General features: G+C 40.1%; 1 protein-coding gene across 1 annotated transcript in view; it reads right to left on the bottom strand.

The window, feature by feature from the left end:
* The window catches only part of LOC122815911 (glutamate receptor ionotropic, NMDA 2D-like), a 1,415,655-nt gene that overhangs the window by 502,732 nt on the left and 893,833 nt on the right, over positions 1–19,090 (bottom strand). The window contains 1 exon segment of the mRNA XM_044088769.1: positions 1,809–1,943. Within this exon segment, the coding sequence (XP_043944704.1) occupies positions 1,809–1,943 (135 nt within the window).

Consider the following 19,090-nt stretch of genomic DNA (forward strand, 5'->3'; position numbering starts at 1 on the left):
AATAAGCAAAATATTAAAAGTGTACATACCAACAGTCACAGCAGTGTAGTATGGATACCCTTTACAAAATAATAAATATGACTAGCCACAAGCTTTTATAAATAAATAAGCAAAATATTAAAAGAGTACATACCAACAGTCACAGCAGTGTAGTATGGATACCCTTTACAAAATAATAAATATGACTAGCCACAAGCTTTTATAAATAAATAAGCAAAATATTAAAAGAGTACATACCAACAGTCACAGCAGTGTAGTATGGATACCCTTTACAAAATAATAAATATGACTAGCCACAAGCTTTTATAAATAAATAAGCAAAATATTAAAAGAGTACATACCAACAGTCACAGCAGTGTAGTATGGATACCCTTTACAAAATAATAAATATGACTAGCCACAAGCTTTTAAAAATAAATAAGCAAAATATTAAAAGAGTACATACCAACAGTCACAGCAGTGTAGTATGGATACCCTTTACAAAATAATAAATATGACTAGCCACAAGCTTTTATGAATAAATAAGCAAAATATTAAAAGAGTACATACCAACAGTCACAGCAGTGTAGTATGGATACCCTTTACAAAATAATAAATATGACTAGCCACAAGCTTTTATAAATAAATAAGCAAAATATTAAAAGAGTACATACCAACAGTCACAGCAGTGTAGTATGGATACCCTTTACAAAATAATACATATGACCAGCCACAAGCTTTTATAAATAAATAAGCAAAATATTAAAAGAGTACATACCAACAGTCACAGCAGTGTAGTATGGATACCCTTTACAAAATAATAAATATGACTAGCCACAAGCTTTTATAAATAAATAAGCAAAATATTTTACTTAAGGGAGACATCAGTCATAATAAAGACCAATTAAACTATGCAAGACAGGAAAATAATTGTCTGCAGAAGATATAAAGAAAATGTCTTAAACAGGTGATGATAAAATAATTCCAAAGAATCTTATAAAGTCATCAAGGTTTAATCAATAGTGCTTATTCCCCTGGAAGTAGTCAATCAAGTTTTAAACTATGCTACACTTGGTTTGTTTTTATTTTTATTTTTCCAGTGTGTGTGGCCGTTGCCATCTGTGTTTTTATTTTATAACTACAATTCAGCTACAGGACACTAAAATGCTGCTACCATTTTCTCCCGGATACTGTTCCCTGACAATTAGCATGTCACTAAAACATCTTGTGGATGCACGTAATACTTAGGCATGTTATCAGATATTTAGCTCACAGTCTCCAGGAAAGCAGTCTATATTTTCTATTCTGCACTCCTTTCTGAAAAATGCCTTGTTGCTTCAGGTATAAACAGAGATCATTTAGTCCATAATTAATGAGCACAGAAACAGCAGAAGTAGTACTATTCCTGTGTGAGTACTCCTAAATGGTTAATATGATTTCAAAACCAAAATATATATATATATATATATATATATATATATATATATATATATATATATATATATATATGTATGTATAGATATAGATATATAGATACAGATATAGATAGATATAGCTATAGATACATACATGCATATATATGAATTTATATTTATCTTTTAAAGTAAGTCACTAGAGCACAAAGGAGTTCCATTCCAAGATGAAGTAATGCAGGCCTCATCAGTGAAATATATATATATTATATAGCATTATTCTTCTAAACCGAACAGTTATGGATTCCACATTCCTGATGAAATATGCATCTCCTAACAGCTCTTTATCAGAAAGAATGCTCATTTCTTAATGATCACGTTTTTTTTTTCCTTTTTTGAGAACTGTTTCTACTTTACCTCACCAATCATGCCGTTCCAAACACCTTCGATCTTTTTGCCATGCTTGCCGTTTGTCACAAGGTAAAGGTCATATGTAAATCCAATAGTTTTGGCCAGCCGGATAAGGATATCAATACAGAACCCCTTGCAACACTTTTTCACAAAATGAGTTGCTTCCATTGAGGCACTAAGAAAAACGGATATGAGAATAAAAAAAAAATCAGTAAGGGAGGAGAAACATCACTGAGTGCAACAAACCTAACTTGTATTTTTAACAGTAATTAGCATAAGTAAATTCTACACAATTCTAAAATCCATATTCACTACAAAGTATGCACTTTTGCTTTCAGTACATTCATATAGGAAAGGTCCTAGTAATGCTGTTTAAATGCATATATATGAAAATGTCTTTCATATACTGTATAATAATATGACACAATATAAGTTCATCAGTATGCATACACAATTTTAAGCTTTAATTTTTTAGCATTTCCCAGAGTGCAAACTATTTATTTTGGGAGTATATTTTTTTAATTTGAGACTTTATTGCCCTTGTATGTTCTAGAACTGTCTTTGGTGCTGTGAAATATTATAACAAATCTTACAACATGAAATCATTAAATATAAAAGATCTTTGCATTAATTCATAGCAAAAATTAAACAAGTAAAGATAATTTTAAATTTAAAATAATGTCTAAAGTAAAGAATCTGTTCTTAATTTTAGTTTGACTTATGTTTAATTCAGCTGTTTTTCTCTGGGAATACATAAACTATTTTTACCATTTACACTTTAAAAACTTTAGTTGGAATATCAGACATATTAAAATAACTTTTTAGCACAGGGGAGAATTTATCTTTTCATTACATAGATTCATAGGTTCATAGGTGTGTACTAGGCTAATGGCCCTGGAGCCTTTACAAGCCTAGCTCATAGGATTACCCTGGCATTGTGCCACCCAACCTTAGTTCCCAGTGCCTCTGTTGAGTAGAGCCAGTGGAGTGATCTCAGGGGTGAATTTTCTATTTCCCATCCACTTGTCAAGATTTCTCTTGAAGAGGGCCAGTGAGGTGTTTTGTTTAACATGTATAGGAAGTCTATTCCATAGCATGGGCAGTCTCTGGGTTATGAACCTGTCCCTCCAGCATGTTCTGTTTATTGTGGTAATGAGGTTGAGGTCTCTGGACTGTGTGGTGCGGAGGGATTGGGATTTCTTTAGATGTAGCATTTCTAACAGAGCTGGGTCAGACATGGCTTTGTAAGTCAAGCAGAGATCGCTTCTAAGGAGGTGATATGAGACAGAGAATAGTTGGAGTTTTTTGAGTCTGTCCATGTAGGACAAGTATTTAAGGCCTAGGATCCTCTTTGTGAGGTGCTTTTGTGGTCTGTCCATTTGTTGCAGGTGTCTAGTGAGGTACATGCCAAATAAGGCATTGTACTCGATGATTGGCCTAATAAGGAAAGAATAGAGGGAGACAATGACCTCTTTTTTCCTGGATGCAAAACCCTTAGTAATGAGATGTGTCACATAGAAGGACTTTCTGACCACAGTGGCAATGTGGTGGTCAAATGAGAGGATGCTGTCAACCTGTGTTCCCAGATCTCTTATAATGCCTTCTGTGTTCAGTGGACTGCCATCAATGTGGTAATTCATGGGAACCAGGTTTTCCCAAAAGGGATGATGACACATTTTTTGGCATTGAGCTTAAGGCCATGGTTCTGACACCAGATGTTGGTCTCACTGAGGCCTTTCTGTAGGATGTCAACATCACTTGATGAGTTAATAATAGCTCCCAACTTGCAATTCTCTGTTAACTTTGTTAGCCAGAGTCCTTTCATGTTGGCCTGGACTTCAGAGAAGTAAATACCAAACAGGAGAGGACCCAGGACTGAATCCTGTGGGACACCACTCATGACTGGTCAGCAGTCTGACTTGGAGTTAGCTACTTTCAAATGGTGGGATACCTTTCAGGTGTATGCTGTTTGCGTAGATTTCTTATTGAGAGTTTCCACGAAGGTGGGTGTGTGGTTTGTGTTTTTATGTGAAGGCAGTGCTGTTGTGTGTTCTGGAGGGCTATGTGTTCCATGTGGTGTTGTGAAAGTGTTGACCTTTTCCTCTTGACCAGCTATTTCGGTCTTGGCTGGAGAGTGCATGGCTTCCAATGTGGATATATAATTACATCTCTCGCAAGTCTGAGTGTTGGGAGGTAAGAGGAGAGGGTTGTCAGTGTACATGAGACAGTTGCTACATTGCCTCAGGATGCCCAAGTTCACCAGGTTAATAGGAGAAAGCACAGGGAACTGAACTTTAGACATGCCTGGAGGGGTGGGCATTAATAGTAAGTACTGGAGCTGTTTCCTTGTAGAATGTTTAATGCTGGTAGCACTTTCATGTGCTACAATAAATACTACAAGAAGTCTGGTAAAGTGCTAATCTAGTAAGCTAGTAAAAGTGCAGAAGAGGAGAGAACTAGCAGATCTAAGGGAAAAATTAAAGAGCAGACTTTGGCATTGCTCAGAAGCTTAGAAACAGTCATAGTAGAAAAAATTATTTCTTCAGAATTTAAAGGATGCCAAGCCATTCATCTAACAAAAGCAAGGAGAAATTCTTTGAATCCATGTTCAGAACACATAAAGATTATTATGATTGGTGAGACCTAATCATAATTCTTTGTAGTGGATGGAGCCTTATTTGCTTCATGTGCTACCAGCTATGAAAAAAGTGAAGAATAGCAAAGTGCTCACTTTCAAAGCTTCTCAGGGTGGGTAAAACACAGCTTTGCTGGAAGCAGGCAGAAATGGAGACCTGATGAAAACACAACATCTTTAAAAGTGTTTAGAAACTTTGTTCTGCAACACTTTTGTACCTAATAGTTTTTAAAACTGTTTTACCTACTGCTGCTACTGGCACAGTGAGCTTTTAATACCCAGTGCAAGATCTGATTATAAAAGTGCTTAAGTGTGCTTACGGCAAACTTTTAAAGGTGCTTAAAACACCTGTATTTTTACTGATATCAGACTGTAACTATTGTGGTGCTTGCACTACAATTATATTATGACCCAAGTGTCTTTTTATAACCTGTATTTTTTTGAAAACTTTGTTGAAAAGCAATATGATACTTGTAGTAGTTTGTTAACATACTTGTAAAACTCATGTTGTATGAGCGAATAAAAGGGAAAAAAAAATGTGAAGAAACCCCAAGTAACTCATCTCTCTCCTGCTCAACTCTCTACAATGTGTAAACATTTGCTTTTACTGTAATCTCATGATCTCAATCTTGATAGATATATCAATCTCTAAAATCAAATATAGACACTACAGTTCCTCTTCTGAAGCATTTCTAATGTAAGCATATTATATTCATGGTGGTGTCTCTGCCCTGTGACACATTATTAATGTACTCCAACCCCAACCCTGCCCCTACCCTTATTCCTAATCCTATACTTTACCTTTGAAAACCCCTTTGTGTAATATTACAACTACACAAAACAGTTTGGAAAAACCTAACACACACACACACACACACACACACACACACACACACACACACACACACACACACACACACACACACACAGACACACAAACACACACACACTACTAAGTCTGTCCCCTTACATAACCCTTAGTCTAATCTGAACCAGACCCACAAACACTCACACACATACACACACACACACACACACACGCACACACACACACACACACGCACACACGCACACACGCACACACGCACACACACACACACACACACACACACACACACACACACACACACACACACACACACACACACACACACACACACACACACACACACACACACACACACAAACACACACACACACACACACACACACACACACTACTAAATCTGTCCCCTTACCTAACCCTTAGTCTAATCTGAACCAGACCCACAAACACTCACACACATACACACACTCTCACACACACACACACACACACACACACACACACACACACACACACACACACACACACACACACACACACACACACACACACACACACCCACAAACACTCACACACATACACATCATCCCACCCATAATAAAATCCCATTTACCTCTTTCAACAAAACAGTCATTCAAAAAAACGATGTTTGCTAAAAAGGATGTTCATACAAACACACATGAAGTTAACTCTATCACAGAAATCTGTTTGATAAAAATGTAAAGGACCCATGTATATGTCTGTCTATCTATCTCTGTATATCCATCTATCTGTCTATATCCATCTATCTATATCTACGGATATAGACAGAGTGATATAGATAGATATAAAATGACAGATATGTACTTACATATAGGGAGACAGATATGCAGTTGACCACCTTCAAATGATTATTAGAATATGTAATGGTAGTGTGTTGATTTTTACAAATGCTTATTTAGTCCTTTTACAGATTTTCATTTAGTGAATTTCAATTTTTTGGCTCATTATTTCCATTCTTCTTACCGTTTCATTCATAAACAATATATTACCAGGAGATTCATTAAACATCTATTCACAAATACAACAATAACAATAATAAAAATTCAAATAAAATATCTTTGTAACATGCAATCAGCGCAAATGTGCTATTGCAGCACAAGTTATATTTTTCTTCCACGGTCCTACATCATAGTGCATAGTAGTTAGCCCATACTCCATACCAGTCACAAGTGGCATCCCGCAAGGCTCGGTCCCGGGACCCCTACTGTTCAGCATATACTTCTGAGAAGTACAGGCAAACACAAGAGGACTATGGCTAACCAAGTTCACCGATGACTGCAAACAGGGAGCCATAATTGACTCTCCGGCTGACACGGACATCCTCCAAAAGGGACTTACTGAGATGGATACCTGGTATCAAAGTCATGGCCTCAAACTAAATGCCAAAAGATGCATAGTCATCCCATTTGGGAAAAACAAAACACCCACAAATTACCACATAGGTGGCAGCCCCCCTTAATACAGAAGAGATAATAAGAGATCTGGGGACCCAGGTAGACAGTAATCTCTCCTTTGACAATCATATTGCCAAAGTAGTTAGGAAATCCTTCTATGTGGCCCATCTAATTACTAAAGGGTTCGCATCTAGAAATAAGAGGTTATAGTGCCCCTCTACCCATCACTCATTAGACCCATCATAGAGTACAATGCCCCATTTGGGATGTACCTCACAAGACACTTCCAACAGTGGGAAAAACCACAAAAGTACCCCACCAAGAGGATTACTGGTTTCAAACATATGTCCTATGCAGCCCGACTGAAAAACTCTGGCTGTACTCAGTGGCATATCGCTTACTCAGAGGTGATCTCTGCCTGACTTACAAAGCCATGTCCAACTCAGAATTGATGGACATGCTCCACCTAAAGAAATCCAAGTCACTGCGAGCCACGTGCTCTAGTGAGCTAATCCTCACCTCATCAATAAATAGAACATGCTGGAAGGATAGATTCCTGTCACAGAGACTCCCCATGCTGTGGAAAAAAATTCCAAACTACATTAGGCAGAGCCCCTCACTAACACTCTTCAAGAGAAACCTTGACGAGTGGATGGGTAACAGAAAATACACCCCTGGGATCACTTCATTGGCTCTGCTTGACAGAGGATCAGTTAATCAATGGGGTGGTGAAAGCTGACACACTCTGGCTAGGCTTATAAATGCCCTGGGGCAGATAGCCTAGTACCGCAACACACTCTGGCTAGGCTTATAAATGCCCTGGGACAGATATCCTAGTACCTACCTATGAACCTATCAACCTTTATAAAACATCATTAGCTGTCACTCCCCTTCTTTCCTCATGTCATTATAAATGCCCTGGGGCAGATAGCCTAGTACCTACCTATGAACCTATGAACCTATATATAACATCATTAGCTGTCACTCCCCTTCTTTCCTCATGTCATTATAAATGCCCTGGGGCAGATAGCCTAGTACCTACCTATGAACCTATGAACCTATATATAACATCATTAGCTGTCACTCCCCTTCTTTCCTCATGTCATTATAAATGCCCTGGGGCAGATAGCCTAGTACCTACCTATGAACCTATATATAACATCATTAGCTGTCACTCCCCTTCTTTCCTCATGTCATTATAAATGCCCTGGGGCAGATAGCCTAGTACCTACCTATGAACCTATGAACCTACATATAACATCATTAGCCGTCACTCCTTTTCTTTGCTCATGTCATTATAAATGCCCTGGGGCAGATAGCCTAGTACCTACCTATGAACCTATGAACCTATATATAACATCATTAGCTGTCACTCCCCTTCTTTCCTCATGTCATTATAAATGCCCTGGGGCAGATAGCCTAGTACCTACCTATGAACCTACATATAACATCATTAGCTGTCACTCCCCTTCTTTCCTCATGTCATTATAAATGCCCTGGGCAGATAGCTTAGTACCTACCTATGAACCTATGAACCTATATATAACATCATTAGCTGTCACTCCCCTTCTTTCCTCATGTCATTATAAATGCCCTGGGGCAGATAGCCTAGTACCTACCTATGAACCTACATATAACATCATTAGCTGTCACTCCCCTTCTTTCCTCATGTAATTATAAATGCCCTGGGGCAGATAGCCTAGTACCTACCTATGAACCTACATATAACATCATTAGCCGTCACTCCCCTTCTTTCCTCATGTCATTATAAATGCCCTGGGCAGATAGCCTAGTACCTACCTATGAACCTACATATAACATCATTAGCTGTCACTCCCCTTCTTTCCTCATGTCATTATAAATGCCCTGGGGCAGATAGCCTAGTACCTACCTATGAACCTATATATAACATCATTAGCTGTCACTCCCCTTCTTTCCTCATGTCATTATAAATGCCCTGGGGCAGATAGCCTAGTACCTACCTATGAACCTACATATAACATCATTAGCTGTCACTCCCCTTCTTTCCTCATGTAATTATAAATGCCCTGGGGCAGATAGCCTAGTACCTACCTATGAACCTACATATAACATCATTAGCTGTCACTCCCCTTCTTTCCTCATGTAATTATAAATGCCCTGGGGCAGATAGCCTAGTACCTACCTATGAACCTACATATAACATCATTAGCCGTCACTCCCCTTCTTTCCTCATGTCATTATAAATGCCCTGGGGCAGATAGCCTAGTACCTACCTATGAACCTATGAACCTATATATAACATCATTAGCTGTCACTCCCCTTCTTTCCTCATGTCATTATAAATGCCCTGGGGCAGATAGCCTAGTACCTACCTATGAACCTACATATAACATCATTAGCTGTCACTCCCCTTCTTTCCTCATGCCATTATAAATGCCCTGGGGCAGATAGCCTAGTACCTACTTATGAACCTACATATAACATCATTAGCCGTCACTCCCCTTCTTTCCTCATGTCATTATAAATGCCCTGGGGCAGATAGGCTAGTACCTACCTATGAACCTACATATAACATCATTAGCCGTCACTCCCCTTCTTTCCTCATGTCATTATAAATGCCCTGGGGCAGATAGCCTAGTACCTACCTATGAACCTACATATAACATCATTAGCTGTCACTCCCCTTCTTTCCCCATGTCATTATAAATGCCCTGGGGCAGATAGCCTAGTACCTACCTATGAACCTACATATAACATCATTAGCTGTCACTCCCCTTCTTTCCTCTGTCATTACACCACATTCTCTCCTCTCATTCTTCCACCTTCCACTCTTCCTACAAGGCTACCCCCATCACTCAGGTAGCCCTCTAACACCCTTTGTTTCACCTATTATTCAATGTATTTTTGTTAATGACTCCATCGAATCTCCCCATCTAATTCAGTCCTACCCCACCTCTTGAATTTCCTTTTTTCACCTTTCTTATAACATTGTGAGTATTTTTTATCCTCCAATATTTTTCCAACCTGGTTTCCTTCTATCTAGTCCAAACAATGCAACCACAAGTCTTCTACTCAGTTCCATAAACTTCATACAATAAACTATTTTCTCCCCTCCTAAAATTCTCACTTTAATGCAAATTCAGCACATGTAAGTTGCCAGCCCCTTCTCATCTACACCTCCATGAAATAGTTTAATCCCACGAGCTTTCCTCTTTTAAATTCTTAGTTGTCCTGTGGCAGGAGTGTAACAATCTTTAGATTTTATAAGGTCAGTCCCTTCTGCCTGTTTTATCAGGCTTGTAATTCAAATCTCCTCCCTCAAAGAATGATTTTCTAGATCCTCATCCCAGTAGTTAAAACACCCACTCCATCACTTAGTATATTTAACTCAGATTTTTTTTCTTCTATGCAGCAGAGCAGTTTTTATACCTAGCAAATGCTAGCTTTAACAGTTCAATCGCTATGCCCACAATAAACATATCCTGCCGAATAACCCCATAGCAAGCAATAATATAGCACATATCTTGTATTCCCAGCATTTTCTCTTCCATCCAGACTTTGTGTCTTCTCAAAATGAACTCTATAATAAGTTTAGTTCCCATAATCTGTCCATCTGCCATGTAAAAGTGCTAATAACTAGAAATCAAGCAATAAATTTAACCACAATAGCTGTTCATGTTCCATAGGTCTCCCATATGCTTGTTCTATTAGTCATCTTTGGCTTCTTTGTAAATATTTTTTTAACCACATTTTGCTTTTTGGTACATTCCTGCAAGTCAGAAAACTGCTTTAGATTTTCTGGATTGGTTTGATTTCATGAAAATACAGATTGTTTTTCATGCAACTGGACTTATGATGATTCTTTTAGGAAAATATGACAGGCCAGATGCAAGGTCGTCTTGCCTTGCAGAATTTACAAGGCTGTCTAATACAGCTTTCATAGTATGTAAGATTATTACAACTCACAAAGGATAACTGAAAATGCAGTTCTGTACATCTACAGACTATGCAACCAGGCAACTGAAGGACATTTCTTATGTTAATAAGACCAAAACATGATAACCACAAGTATCTTATCAGACTTTATTTATATGGACTCCATGGGAAGAGTACTGCTTTTTTGTTTATTTTCATATAGATCCCAATCCACACACACACACACACACACACACACACACACACACACACACACACACACACACACACACACACACACACACACATATAACCAAAGTGGCACATTTACATATGCATTAATCTTGATTTCATACTGAGACTAAGCAGTCTACATAATTCTGGTAGTAACTCTAATTGCTGCATTTTCTTCTTCTTTCAGCTGCTCCTGTTAGGGGTCGCCATAGCAGATCAGCTGTTTCCATTTCTTCCTGTCCTCTCCATCCTGCTCTGTCACACCAACTACCTGCATGTCCCCTCCCACCACATCCACAAACCCCATCCCAGGCCCCCCTCCCCTCCTGTCACCTGGCAGCTTCATCCTCAGCATCTTTTTCCCAATATACTCTGCATCCCTCCTCAGCACATGTCCAAACCAATGCAATCTCACCTCTCTGGCCCCGTCTCCAAACCCCCCAACTTGGGCTGACCCTCCAATTCACCCACTCCCAATCCTGTCCATCCTTGCCACACCCAACGCAAATCCCAACATCTTCAACTATGCCACGTCAAGCTCTGATCCCTGCCCTTCCATCAATGCCACTGTCTCCAACCCATACAACATAGCCGGTCTCACCACCCTCCTGCAGACCCCCCCACTCTCACTGGTAACCGTCTGCCACAAACCACTCCCAACACTCCTCTCCACTCACCCCGCCTGCACTCTCCTCCCCACTCCCCCTCCATACCCACCACCATTCTGAACTGCCGATCCCAAGCATCCAAACTCATCCATCTTCACCACCTCCACTCCCTGCATCCTCACCACTCCTCCATCCTCCCTCTCATCCACACACATATATTCTGTCCCAGCACTGCCGACCTTCATTCCTCCTCTCTCCAGAGCACATCTTCACCTCTCCAGGGCCCCTTCCACCCACTCCCCACTCTCACTACAGATCACAATGTCATCCACAAACACCACAGTCCATGGGGACCCCCGTCCGATCTCGTCCATCAACCCGTCCATCACCATTGCAAATAAGAAAGGGCTCAGAGCTGATCCCTGATGCAATCCCACCTCCACCCCAAATGCATCCGTCACTCCTACCGCAGAGCCCACTGCTGCCACACCACCCTCACACACACCCTGCACCACTCTCACACACCTCTCCTACACTCCTGACCTCCTCACACAATACCACATTATTATAATTGCTGCATTTTAATACTATGTATAAACTCCTCCCAAAAGTGTTTATCTTTGTAGGCCATCTGTTATTGCATGCAGGGTTACTATAGCCACTTTCCTACTACCAGAATATATTATGTTCATACAATCTGCTCTATTATTTATTGATGTATTGTTTATTTATTTATTTTACATTTGTTTACCAGGTGTGTTACCAGGTGTGTCCAACTAGGCTGAAAAGGCCAATTTTCAGTGGAGACCTAAAGAGAAATGCTCCTCAAATTACAATATTTATAAAGTGAACAAAAAACAGATAAACAAACAATCATATGGAGTGCAATTTAATTGTGAGATACACAATGCGAGTCAGTGGTATTCATAGGTTAATAGGTAGGTACAAGGCTATTGGCCCTAGGGCCTATATAAGCCTAGCCAAAAAGGTACCCTGGCTTTTGCCACCCAAGATAATTATTTTCCTATGCCTCTGTCGAGCAGAGCCACAGAGGTGATCTCCGGGGTGAATTTCCTATTTCCCATCCAATCATCAAGATTTTTCTTGAAGAGTTCTAATGAGGAGCTTTGTTTGATACAGATAGGTAGTTTGTTACAAAGTTTGAAAAGTCTTTGGGACAGGAATCTATCCCTCCAGCATGTTCTGTTTATTGTAGTGACAAGGTTTAGGTCCCTAAAGCATGTAGCTCGGAGGGATTGGGATTATTTTAAGTGGAGCATGTCCAACAACTCTGGGTTTGACATAGCTTTGTATGTTAGGCAGAGATCGCCTCTGAGTAGGCGATATGTGACGGAGTAAAGCTGGAGTTTTTTTAGACGGGCTGCATGGGGCATCTGTTTGAGGCCAGTAATCCTCTTTGTGAGGTATTTCTGCAGCCTTTCCAGTTGTTGCAGATGTCTTGCGAGGTACATACCAAAAGGGGCATTGTACTCTATAATGGGTCTAATGAGCGACGAGTAAAGGGGAACAATGACCTCTTTTTTCGTGGATGAGATACCTTTTGTGAGGAGGTGTGCCACGTAGAAGGATTTCCTGACTACTGTGGTGATGTGATTATCAAAGGAGAGACTATTGTCCACCTGTGTCCCAAGGTCTCTTATCACACTTTTGGTGTTATGTAGACCTATGTGGTAATTCATGGGTATAGAGTTTTTACCAAAGGGGATGACAATGCCATTTTTGGCATTGAGATTGAGGCCATGGCTTTAACACCAGGCATCTGTCTCCATGAGGCCCTTTTGTAGGATGTCCACATCGTTAGGAGTTTCAATTATGGCTCCTAGTTTGCAGTCATCTCTGAACATTGTTAGCCAAACACCTTCTGTATTAGCCTGTACTTCAGAAAAGTAGATACTAAACAGGAAAGGACCCAGGACTGAACCCTGTGGTACTCCACTTGTCACTGGTCTGAAGTCGGATTTGGAGTCTGCTACTTTCACATTGTTGGTTCTGTCAGTGAGCCAGTTGGCAACCCATCTTGTGACATAGGGATTCATACCTAGTTTAGTGAGTTTATCTAAAATTCCAAAGTGGGGGATGGTGTCAAAAGCCTTGGCGAGATCTAGATAGGCTGCGTGAACCACTTTATCCTCATCTAAAGCTTTGGTGACCGCTTCAAAGAAGTCTATCAGGTTTAGGAGACATGATCTGCCTTTTACAAACCCGAACTGGATGGAGTCCAGAGTTTGGAGATTACCAATGTCTTTGTGTATAAGATTCATGATGATACATTCCATGGTCTTGCAGACCAGGCTCATCAGGCTAATGGGGAGGTAGTTCCCAGGGTCTGTGGTGGCTCCACCTTTGTGGAGTGGGATAACCGTTGCTGTGCGCAATTCAGTGGGTACAAAGCCTGAGGTGAGGCTATGACTGAACATGGTGCTTAGGTGTGGTGCCAGTTCATTCTGCAGTTCATGTAGAACATAGCCTGGGATGTTGTCAGGTCCCATGGATGCTGTGTTCTTGGCTTTGGAGTGTGTGGTTTTACCTGTGCAGCCATGATTACAGGACCTTTGCATTCTACCGGTATAGAGATGGGTCCTTTAGGGGGTGAGAGGGGGGTAAAGTTAGCACTGAACCTATCTGCTAGGATGTTGGCAATATCAGTTGGTTCTGTATATTTAGTGCCATGGTGCTGTAACTCAGAGCAGATCTGAGTGTTGCCATTGAGATTCTTGACATAGCTATAGAATGCTTTGTGGTTGTCTTTAGAATCAGTGTCGATTTTGTTTTCGTAACTAGCTTTGGAGGATTTTATGAGGGATTTCAGCTTCTTACTGAGGCTGACCAGGGAGTTCTTCCAATCATGGGATTTTACTCTTTTTTGCAACAGTTTCTTTCTTCTGTTGTAGATTTGTTTATGGCAGGGAACCACCAGATTGGCTTCCTTTTTTTGGATAATAGCATTTTGGTTCTGTTAGGGATAGCACGATCCATGCACCCGTGTAAGTGCTTATAAAGTGCATTTGTGTGGGATTCGGCAATCGTACCTCTATTGTCCATCGCATGGGTGTCGTGAAGTTTGCCACTTCTGTCTTAAGAAGTGTGAAGTTGGCTTTGTAGACATTTTTTACTGTGGTTTCCCTAATGGGGGGTGGGGGCAGTATGTGGATGTCTAGGGTGATTAGCTTGTGAGCGGATCTGACCAATGAGGAACTGACCTCTGGTGTGGAACACCGGTTGCCCATATTGGTAATGACCAGGTCTAGGATATTGCTGCCCCTGGTGGGGGTGTGGATAAGTTGATCCAAGGCATTGGAATTTATGAATTCCAGAAAACGTTGAGCAAAAGAGATGGTACATGAGTAGTTTTCCCAGTTAATGGTGGGGTAGTTGAAATCACCCATTATTAGGGTGTTGGGTTGTGCCCTAATATTTTCCAGTGTATCAAGAAATGAGGAGTGGGAATCCTGGTGCATGATGGGGGATCTATAGCAAGTTACAATTTGAATTGCGGTCTTGCCCAGAGTTAGTTGCACTTGGATAATCTTGGATGCATTATGCTGAACAACTAGCCTGGAGGTGTGGATATCTTTAATGAATATGGACACGCCTCTGCCTTTAGTGTTTTGGTCCAGGTTAGGTGGCCGAAAGGTGTGGTATAAATTATAGCCTGATCATGCAGGGGTGCTCTCTGTAGCCTTGAACTAGGTCTCTATCATTGCACAGATGTTGATGTTCTACATTTTAAGGAGTGCCTTGAGTCAATGCATTTTGAGGTTTAGACTTCTAGCATTAAGTAGCATTACCCTCAGATTTTGCTTGCTTGTACCTGTTAAGGTGGTGAATTTGTCATTTGAACCTTGCCTAAAAAAAGCACTAGAGGGGTGACAAGATGCTTAGTCAGTATCCAGAATCCCAAGGGCGACAGGTGCAGGCCATCTCTAGCAAAGCATCGTGGTCTGTCAGTCATGTCATCACAGGCAGACAGATACTGGATCCCCTTAGAATGAAACCAGAAGCATAGCCAATTGTTGAAGTCAATCATTTTGTCCTTGTACTGTTGTATCATTCTGGGTGATGGCAGGATGCTACTCAGGGCTAGGGTCATACCTGCCTGGGCTACAAGGTCGGAGAGCTCCTCCATGTTTTTTTTCATGTAGTCCAGGGAGGTGCATCTAAAGTCATTCAAACCAACATGGACATTGACAGAGTCATATTTGTACTTGTTGTGGAGTGACCTGACTGCATCCCTTATGTAATATAAGGATTACATAAGTGTTGAGTTAAGATAAAAAAATATAAAAACTTTGCAAGACACAGGCACATTTAGTTATAGAAAAACTATTTTAGATATTTTTGACTTAAATACAATGTAGGAAAAAAGAGCAAGAAGACATTGCTTAGGCATGGGTATTTATACTGAGTAGAATAAAATTAGCAAGTAGGAACAGGTGTGCTGTATCATTCTATTTTATTATCCTGGTGTATTATTTATGTATGTATTTATTTGATATCCTTTGGGTGGGGGTTGCCTCTTGCACTCTTTTTTGAGATGACTAGGACACAATGACTGTTCAATAATACAGATGAAATGGTCATAGGTTCATAGGTTCATAGGTTCATACTAGGCTATCTGCCCAAGGGCATTTATAAGCCTAGCCCATAGTTATGTGGCTTGGCTTTTCCCTTTTTTGAATAAATAAAACTATGCATCATTTTGCTGCTCTGTCAAGCAGTGACGCTGAAGTAATCCCTGGGTATAATATCTGCAATCTCATCCATTGGTCAAGATTCCTCTTGAGACCAGAGAGAGACTGTGCTCTGCCTGTACCCTCACATTTACTCCAGCATATAGGAGTCTCTGGGTGATGAATCTGTCCCTCCAGCCGCCCTCCATTTACGTGTCATGGTTTAAGCTCAAGCCTTGTGGTCTCCCGCCTGATCTGGATTTGGATTTTGATTTTTTCATATCATCAAATCTGGGTTTATCTTGGTATTATGTCATCACATTGATCACTGTTATAGTAGGCTTTGCTATATAGGTTATATACAGCTAAGGATATAACAGCAAGCAGCTTCCAAAACCTCAGGGCACCTTCCATGTTACCAAACTGTCAAGCAGCTTGAGCTGAGCTGACTAAAAGACAAGCTTGGGTGTGGAGCTCTTCAGAGCTTTAGTGTTGCCAAAGAGTACACTCCTCTGAGGCATTTGAGGATCACTGGTTGGCTTGTACTTTCCTCTAATGAGCAGATAAAATCCCCTTTGGGGAAAAAAATGCTTCCATTTTTCCCAGTTTTGTTCATGTTTTATTACTCTCCTCTTCAGGAAAGTTACTTTAATACCTAGGAGTGTTGTGTTTCAATGGACTGTCTCTAGAATGTAATGTACTTTTAAATAGTTCATTTTTTCTGTCAGTTTAAAAGTGGTGTGAAGTAACTGAAAACATTTTTTTGTGGGGAAATTGTCTTTATTTTACTTTTGTGGGGCTGGGATGGTGTTTTAGTGTTTTTCTGACAAAATATAACGTCTGTAGACTGGTAGTATTTACAGGCAACTGATCTTTGTTTTCCCTGGGAAAGAGGCATCATTTTCAGCTTGGCCACAGCACATACTGGTCCCACAGTTGTTCTTTTTTTAGCCACAAAAAAAAAAAAAAAAGCCTTTGCTACATCTGCAGGCTAGCAACTTACCTCAGCCAGAGGTGGGTGACTCTGCTGTGCCTATTTGTTGTACCTCATGACACTGATCTTTTACCCCAGATCCTTCAGGTGCAGCACATACAGTCATTATGGACCAGGGGTTAGCCACATCCTCTGCAGCTGTCGGGGTCCCCTCAGTTGGCAAGGGAGAGCCACTCTTGTCAGTCCTACGACAAGGAACAGGGACGTTTTCAGAATGCTGCAGCTACCATTAGTAACATGGTTGACCCCATTTTACATGTCAAAAGAAACAGAAAAACAAGCATGTATCTACTCCTCAACAATTTTTGTTTGCATAGGAGTAGTTTATTAGCCCTGGCTCAGTGATTAATTCAGGATATTGATCCTTATTGTAAAGTAGTTTCTCGTAAAAGAAAGAGGAAGTCCCCTTTTTCTGAAGAGACTCAAGACTCTGAATCAGACCAGGAAGATACAGGGCTGGACATGTTTTTTTTCCTCAGGTTTCTGGTTCAGACTAAGAGGAGAGCTTATTTTTTTCATTCTCCCTATGGGGATTTATTTTTCTCTGCGACTATTACTAGAATATGCCATTATTTTCAATGGGAGAACACTGAGGTTTCTCAGTTCCTTGGGAAACACTATGAGTTGTCTCAGAAGGATTTTCCAGTACCAACACCCATTCCTCCTGTTCTGTCTTATTTAGAGATGTGTGTGTTACTGCCTTCAGTTTTACAAACAGACAGTCTCCTGTCCCTAAAAAGGCAAATAGGATGTATAACATTCCTCGGTCTTTTAGATTTTTATGGACTATTCCAAAATGTCCCCGACCCAGCAGTTATAGCTTAAGTTGATCCAATTATAGATTACTTTTAAACTTTGAAAAGTATGTTTGCATTAGGTAATATTCTGCAATCTTAAAAGGCTAATAGCAATGGAAACCTTTAGAAGAGGGAATAATGCAGCATATTTAACTCATATTTAACCAGAGGTAAAAGATAGGTTGTTGATGTTGGCAGTAGATACATTATGAATGGCCTTGCAATTTTAAGTAAAATAATTTAGCGTGTGTAAAATATTTCCTTTGTGTGAGCTCTCAGTTTATACTCTCTTTAAAAGTTTTCTAGCTGAACTGACAACAACAGTCTAACAACAGAAGGGATGATTTTTGGGAATGGGTTGGATGTTTTTTTTTTGTCCAAGGAAGGAGGTAAGTTGTCTCAATATAGTCTTAGATCTTACTTCATAGTGTGTTAAGAAGGGGTGACAGTCCTGCTTGCCAATTATTGATTATATACTTTGGTAAATCACCTTCCACAATAGATTACTTCTTTCTGGGGTGTTTGGATTTTGTTGTATTACATGGCGATATGGAAACTGTGTCAAAAATTAAGATGTTGGTGTTCACAGTATTATAGCAGTTGCAAGATAAGTGAGAAACAAGGCCATTTCCCCCTTCCCAGTACCCACCCTTAGGCCTTGCTGTTCTTTTAAAGGAGATTCAGGCCAATCATACCAAATTTAAACTTAGGAATATACCACCAGTCATTTAGCTCATTTTAAAGGGAGACAGTGTGTCACACTTCTTAACTTGGCATGGGAATTTCTTCCAGTGAAGGGGTAGTTGCTGGATAACATATCTACCTCTCTTCCTTGTCTTATTTATTTGTTGGTGTAGATTTTGATTTCTGGCCCTGGTATTAGCTGGACTTTTTGATCTTGGGAGGTTTAAGAATTCATGGACTGCTGGATCCTTCGGACTTTAATTAGCAAGGAAAAGACTCCCTAAGAAGCTGATATAAAAATTGGTATAGGGATAAAACCTCCTGTCTTTCTTGCTTGGTTGTTCATGTCCTTTAAGCCCATGATCTTTTAGTTGGAAAGTTCTGTTTTTTTTCTAATTGCTTGATGTACCTTGTAAGGTACAATACAAAGGTGGCTCTGTTCTAAATTATCTATCTAAAACATACATAGTGCAAGGAAATGAGGAC

The sequence above is a fragment of the Protopterus annectens genome, chromosome 1.part1, assembly GCF_019279795.1.
Source record: "Protopterus annectens isolate FY-2018-M chromosome 1.part1, PAN1.0, whole genome shotgun sequence".
Lineage (NCBI taxonomy): Eukaryota > Metazoa > Chordata > Ceratodontiformes > Protopteridae > Protopterus > Protopterus annectens.